Source organism: Arachis ipaensis, chromosome B05 (assembly GCF_000816755.2).
Source record: "Arachis ipaensis cultivar K30076 chromosome B05, Araip1.1, whole genome shotgun sequence".
NCBI lineage: Eukaryota > Viridiplantae > Streptophyta > Magnoliopsida > Fabales > Fabaceae > Arachis > Arachis ipaensis.
The window spans coordinates 7484941-7492533 of record NC_029789.2 but is presented as its reverse complement, the minus strand read 5'-3'; the positions used below and the strand labels follow the sequence as shown (position 1 = coordinate 7492533).

Genomic DNA, 7593 nt, shown 5'->3' with positions numbered 1-7593 from the left:
TATATAAAATTAATGAAAAAATATGTTTACTTTGGTTCAAATTATTTATATTGATTTATCTTTAAATATAAATATTTTTTTTAAATTCATATTTACTTATCTATGTAAATACAGTTTAATTAGAAATTATATTCTGTGTAAAAGTATATACATGAACATACAGATATGAGTTACATTATATACAGAATGTGTTGTACATGTAATATAATTGGATTAAAATTTTACATCTAAATACTCACGTCCTCTTGCATGTAGAATACTTATCAATAAGGTTTTATACTTTATATTCTGCTCCGTATTTTTTTGTATCTGCAAAAGTTCTACTTTTTTTTCTTCTAATATTTCAATTTGAACCCACATTTTCTTCTCCTTGAGGTGATGTGAAGGAAGACGTGTTTTGGTTCATTCTAATATCAACTAACGGCATGCCAATTTACAATACAAAAAAGAAAAATAAAAATAAACTGGTATAGATTATGTGAATCTTATTAAGGATGATATGATCATTGGAAGCCAAGATGAAGATCAAGATCAAGAAGTAGTTAACAATTAGCTCGTAGCTATTATAGTTATGTTAGTAGGTGACTTAGCTTAGTGTTGAATAAGTCGGTGGAATTTGTGTATAAATTGCTCTCTAGCTTTACATTCACTTGCTAGGAGTTGTAATCATTTTGTTTGTATCAATGTCATTCTATATTTGATAATATTTTGTTAAATTAATTGTTCTTGCTGCATTTTTTCTGTAGATTCATTTGTTCTGTTTCTGTTACACTATTCTTCTTTTCTTCTAATCCAAGCAATATGAGCTTGGAATAATTTCAGATGGTATTACGAGCTTTTGGATTATGAATCATGGATTCTTCTTCAAGGAATTTCGATCCTGCAAATTTACATCCGTCTAATTCTGTATACAACAATAATGCGATCATCAACAATCTCAACTTCCCACTACACCTTCTAAATTCTCGTCTATTCCCACCTATTGGAGACAAGCTTGGACAGCGCAATCACAAAACATGAGAACAACAAGCCTTGACTGCACTTTGTGGTCAAGACTTATTATAAGATCATCTATATTTTTCAAAGCTAAGGTTCCTCAGCATTATGCTTCTTTAGAAGATCAACAATCTGGTGTTGAATCTGCAGCCTACAAACAATGGCTTTAAGATGACTACAATCTTCAAACATAGTTGCCGATATCTATTGATGCTAATTTCAAGAATAAGATAGTTGGTTGTGTCTTTAGTTATCAGATTTGGAACAAGATTGAAGAATATTTTGCTCAATCAACAAAGTATCGTGTTAAGCAATTGAAGTGCAACTCAAGAACATCATGAAACATGGATTATTATCTTCTGATTATGTTCACAAGATCAAAGGTATAGTTGATTCCTTTGCAATTCTTAGCTTTCCTTTAACATCAGAAAAACATGTGGATGCTCTTCTTGAAGGACTTAACAAGGAATGTCAAATGTTGCTCATTACTGTTCGAGCAAAACCAGAAATTTATAATTTTTGTGAAGTTGAAATTATAATAATGTCATCATAAGTTTCAAAAGCCTGACAATTCAATTGTTTAAGCACATCTTACCCAAGGTTCTTTCCCATCAATTCCATCTCTTAGTCATGGTTATGGTGACGAGAGAGGATGTGGAGGACGCTTCCAAAGAGGTAATAGATCATTTTATCAAGCATCAAGACCTTAGTGCCAAGTTTATGGCCGTTTTGGCCATATTGCTTGATGACACTGCTTCAATCGGTTCAATCAAGACACTCCACTCATCACAAAATTCACAATTCAATCAACCATCTAAATTTACCAATTCTACATCATCTTCAGTTTCTTCACAAACAAGCAATCGCACAACATCACCTCCTCCACCAACTCCTTTTTACAACCTCACTGCCTTTATGGATGTTCCTTCCTCTATATCTGATCCAAATTGGTATCCCAATACTGGAGCTTCACACCATGTAACTCTAGATTCTTCCACATTCTTGTAATCTTCAGAATACATAAGACCAAATCAAGTGCAGATAAGAAATGGATTAGATTTATTTATTACCATTGACGATTCTATGTTATATGCTATAGATTTCAAAAGATACTTTTATTACAATTCAAGATTTTATCCATTCACCTAAAATAACTAAGAATCTTATTTCTGTTTCTAAATTTGCAGAAGATAATGAGGTGTACTTTTAATTTCATACAAGAATTTGCTTGGTTAAATGTTAACATGCATACTAATAAAGTGTTGTTGCATGAATTTAGAGATGGTGGTATCTACAGACTACAGATTTCACAATGTAGTTGTTTCTCTTATTTCTAAGTTAAACAATTTCATTCAACCTTGTATTTTTAGTATATATTTAGTTTCTTTAGAGTTGTGGCATTTAAGACTAGACCACACTGTTATGAAGACAGACTCCTCTATTGTTTCCAGTTATAACATTGCTATTCAAAATAAAGATAATTCTCTATAATATGATATATGTGAAAATTATATGAATGATCACATCATCCTTAATAAATTGTAACTATTATGAAAATCGCTAGGGAAAACAGAGAGACTTCTATCATGCTCCCAATTAACAATAATAATGCTGCTGCTAAAATAATCCACATCAATGACAAAGAACCAGATCTTGAATCATTATTGTTAGAGGTCAATCTTAATTCTTAACTATTAATTTTATATAAAGACAACTGTATGGAAATGATTTATATGTTCTATTCATATTAGATTCTCTTTCTTCATTAAATATTAAATACTCAAGACATGTACATTAAGTGTATTGTTCAACGTTAATATTCGGTTTAATTATTTTAGAGTAATTATCCAAATCAGTCTTCAAGGATTTTAAAAACGGATATTTTAATCTTTAAGAAAAATTAATACATAGATCAATTCCTAAAATTTTATTCCGGTAGACAGATCAGTCTCTAGTTCATTTTTCGGCAGAGTAATTACCCGTATCAGTCTCCAAAAATTTTAAAAGTAGACATTTTAATCCCAAAGAAAAATTAATACATAGATTAATCCCCAACGTTTTTTTATGTCAGACATAACAGTCCCCATCCGTTTTACTTTTACTATATGTGGACCTTTATTATATATTATTAACTTAGTTTTGTGCATGTGGATATGACGACACTAGCATATTAATACACTATTTTCATTAGAAACAAGTAAGGTGAATAATGATGCTTTAAAATCTAAATTAAAATCTTTTTTAAATACAAACATGTTTTTTAAAATAGGACATCTTTTGATTATATTAAATACAAAAATACTGTGAGCTCGAAACTCCTCAACGCCTTAGGCGTACTCCATGGGTGCTTCAAGAGGAGTTCTCTATACATGGAGAAAATTAAAAATTTATCATGGCCACTGTTTTAAAAATAGAAAAGGAAAGGAGAAAGAACAAGAGTTTATCTAGCCGAAATTTCGGTATAAATGCAAGAAATAGCAAAAACGGACAAGAGTTTGTGCTTGTATGGTTTGAGTTCGTGAAAAACACATGAAAAACAATGGAAGAAGAGTTGAAATATGGGCTGGGACGTAGAGAATAGATGCAAGAATTTTCTCTCTTTCTCTCTCAAGAATTCGGTCAAAAGAGTGTAAAAATGTGTAAAGTGTTTTGTGAATTTTGAGGCAAATGCTTCCTTAAATAAAAAATCAAAGTCTTGCTGAATTCATGATGGTAAAAGGGGTTGGAATTTTCGTGGTCAATGGCTGGAATTTAATGAAGAAGGGGCATGCAAACGAGGAAGCTTAGTCAGCGCTTGCGTGTCGAGCTTATCCACAGTTAACTGCAGTTAGTTACTCGAGGTTAAAAACACAGCAGAGAGGGGTTAAAGGCTGAGAAGGAGAGACAAGTTACTTGGGTGGCAAGTAAGAAGATTTTGGATTTCTAGAAGTCGTTTGCGAAATACTAGTCAGAAATTCGGTTCGAAGTAAATTTTACCGTGTGGTAAAATAATTAATGGCTAATATTTATCCTTAAAGGAGTAAATCATGAATGGATGGCTAATATAAATCTTGAGATACATTTAGTTGGGTAGAAATTATTTTGACCACTGATTCCGAGATTTTCGGTTACTAGAGTTTTTCTCGACGCACGCAAAATCGTTACTAAAAGTGAATTTCTGGCTCAAAAAGTCTCTAGTGAAGAAAATAAACCAATGGTAAGATAATATTTATTATTTACTAGTCAAACTTGACTTAGGGAGATTAATTACCCTCGTAAAATCAATTTTGACCATATTAATGGCATTTTTCTATTTAATTTTTCATTTTTTCTTTTTTTTTGTTTTTATTTATTTATTTATTTATTTATTTTACCATTGGGCCAACCTCACTATTTTTTTTTGGGCCATGATTCGGAATTTTGCAAAATAAATTTTAAAATAGCCAGAAAAGCTTGTTTACCGAAAACTGGATTCTTACATTAACTATCTTCTTCAAATCTATTTCTTTCACAGCTTCAGCATCAATAAACAAAGAAGTCCGCATATTGACATCTTCACTAATCTAATCATATGACCAGTCCACTATTTTCTTTTTCTCTCTCTTTCTCAAAACCTATATTCAAAAACAAAAATTCAAAAGATGAAGAAGGAAGAGCACACAGAAAGCAGAAAACAAACACGTACCTCTTTTACTCATTTCTTTCTCAGCAACCTTCTCAAGCAACTCTTAACCCAAGTGAAATTATGATTTGGAGAAAACCATTTGGATTACAAAGCAGTTAATTAAACGAAGTCATGAACGGTTGAGTTCTATCAAAACTGTTCCATCAATCAAATCAACGGTTCAGATGGTATTGAAAATAAAAATCTCTTTTAATGTCATCAATATCTTTCTCTCTCTTCATTTAAAACTGTCACTTTTTTCAAACTATTATTTCATATTATTTTTAATAAAATATGTTGAAATGGGAGCTCCATAACTATCCCACTCGCCGAGTTATAGCTCATCAAAAGTTCAACCTGCTTCATTAAAAATATCCCCAGGCTAAGCTTGGGGGGCTGTGATATGGCTGTTACAAAATTCCGAAGATATAACTCGACATCGTACGTTATAGCTCGACTTAATGAGTCATAACTTGTCCAAACGGTACAGCTCAGAACAAAACATCTGGCCGAGCATCATAACAGCCGAATACAACATAATTGCCTTTCAACACGAATAATCATGACCAATGAAACCGTTAGATACCTCTCCCTACATAAAGAAGGTAAGGTATTTTCGAAAGATACAAGAAATTCACAATACTAACTTAAGTATTGGAGTACCTTTTGCAAGTATACTTCTCCTCTTTTGTTCTTCCCATAACGTGAAACATTTTCAGACAGAAAGCTTGGACCTCCAAGCATAAAGCTCGGTGCAAAGGGTAACAGTTCGACATCGACTACAAAAGATCGAGTTACATCTAAGTTCATTCACACAAGAACATTACTCATTTTAAAAATTTAATTTAATAAAAAGAAACAATATAAATAATTGTATTTTTAACAAATATGTTAGAGAAAGGATAGCTCATTTGCCGGTGAGTATGTTTAATCATTACAAAAATGATATACATATTACTATTGCATTAGCTTTATCAACTATTAGTGCATGGCTTATGAATCTTACATGCATAACCATATAATAAAATTGTGATATATGTGATTTCTTGATCAGGGAGTAGTGGAGCAAGCATAGACCATGGTTTGTTGGAAGTTGGATATGGGAGGTAGTGAGAATGATGTGGAGAATTGGTTGGTGAGGAACTCATGGGAAAGTGATTGGGGTGAAGATGTGGCTACATCAAAGATACAACGCAACTTGCAAAGCACCTTCACTGCCAAGTGTGGAATTGCAATGATGGCCTCATATATATCCAATCATCATCGACGCTCCTATTATCAATTCACCTCATCATTCTAATCAGAGCATTCCACAGTTTCCACTCATGTCTTGAAACAACACGTTTTATTTTCGGAGCATAAAAAAAATTGGGTAAAATATATTTTTTGTCCCTAAAATTTGATAAAAATTTTAAAAATATCCCTAAATTTTATTTTGTTTTAATGTTGTCTTAAAAATTTTCGATTTGTATCAAATATACTTCGGACGGCTAATTTTTCAAAAAATTTAAGACCAATTCAACAACAATTTTATAAGAACAACCCTTAACACAAACAAATTAAGCATAGTTTTCATGCATTATTGTTACATTGGTCTTAATTTTTTTGAAAATTTAGTCGTTAAGGGTATATTTGATGCAAATCAAAAACTTTTGAGACAAAATTAAAACAAAATAAAACTTAAGGGTATTTTTAAAATTTTTGTCAAACTTTAGAAACAAAAATATACTTTACCCAAAAAAAATTTCATCATTTAAACTTTAGGTGGCCCATGATTAGTTTCTAGTGATAGATGATAACAAGCACACCAACTACTTTATTATTTCATGTCCCTTCTACACACATTTAATTTTCATCTGCCAATGTTAGCGTGAATAGATTATAGATGTTCTTAACATTTTGATGAGCCTAACATGAATATTTTAATTGCTTTAATAAAATACAGTCGCACATGTTTGACATCTCAACTGAATATATGCTTATTAAAGCGAAAAATCCTTATTATATAGTAATAAAATACAAGACGTTTACCAAATAATAAAAAAAAGAAACACATCTAATACTGGGAGTACAGATTAATTGCTCATATTTGGCATGGATAATTGTGCTCAAATTAAATTTGAAATCAAGTTTTAGCTGTAAAGACTAAAGAGCATCGATGGGGGGTCCATGTCTGCTAGCTGCACTTGAAGCACGAGGTAGGAACTCATGTCTGAAAAAAGAGATTCATTTAACTTTTGGAGTTAAAAGATTTAACCCTATACACAAAAATCATATGCATATTTTATTATTTTTCTCCCATTTTTTTTTATGTTTAAATGAATAGTTAAGTCACGCTACAAGTCATGATTAATGAAGCTAAGCCTAAATATCCAATGACTATGAATTTCTTTCACGTTTCTCCCACCATCAAATGTTAACGTTTCCGTTTGCCTCTTCCTCCCTTTACTTAATCCATACCACACTTGTGTTCTTTTTATATTAAATATTTAAATATAATAACAATTGGTCATCACGTGCATACGATTTCTGACCATTTTGAACATGTCGAAGCAACTTTAATTTTATCCATTCTGGTATGCTATACGATAGGAAATACGAATTATAATTGGAATAAACTTGGAACTATATCATGCTTGAAAGTTAAGTGTTATCAGAAAATTAACTATTAGAAAGGTAAAAGAAAATAACAGAGAAAATGTTTGTGTATATTCAAATTGTACAAGATGATACAATATACGAGGATATTTATAGTTAAATCGAAATAATAAAAATGTAATATCTTATAATAAATATTTAGATATATTAAATAATTCTATAAATACTAATTAAATAACATTAACTACTGCTATTTATTTGGGTTGAAAGGGGTCCCATATGAGCTGCACAATCAGTTCAGGTCAATTACATAAATCATGTTAACTTTTTAAAAAAGAAAAAAAAAAAAAAAAAGA

The 7593-nt window shown here is 31.0% G+C and overlaps 1 protein-coding gene across 1 annotated transcript in view; it reads left to right on the top strand.

Moving 5' to 3' along the window:
- LOC107640053 (UPF0481 protein At3g47200) overlaps positions 1627 to 7593 on the top strand; it is an 8749-nt gene continuing 2782 nt past the window's right edge. Inside the window, exon 1 of the mRNA XM_016343605.2 lies at positions 1627 to 1974. Coding sequence (XP_016199091.1) covers positions 1627 to 1974 — 348 coding nt within the window. The remainder of the gene's footprint in view (positions 1975 to 7593) is intronic.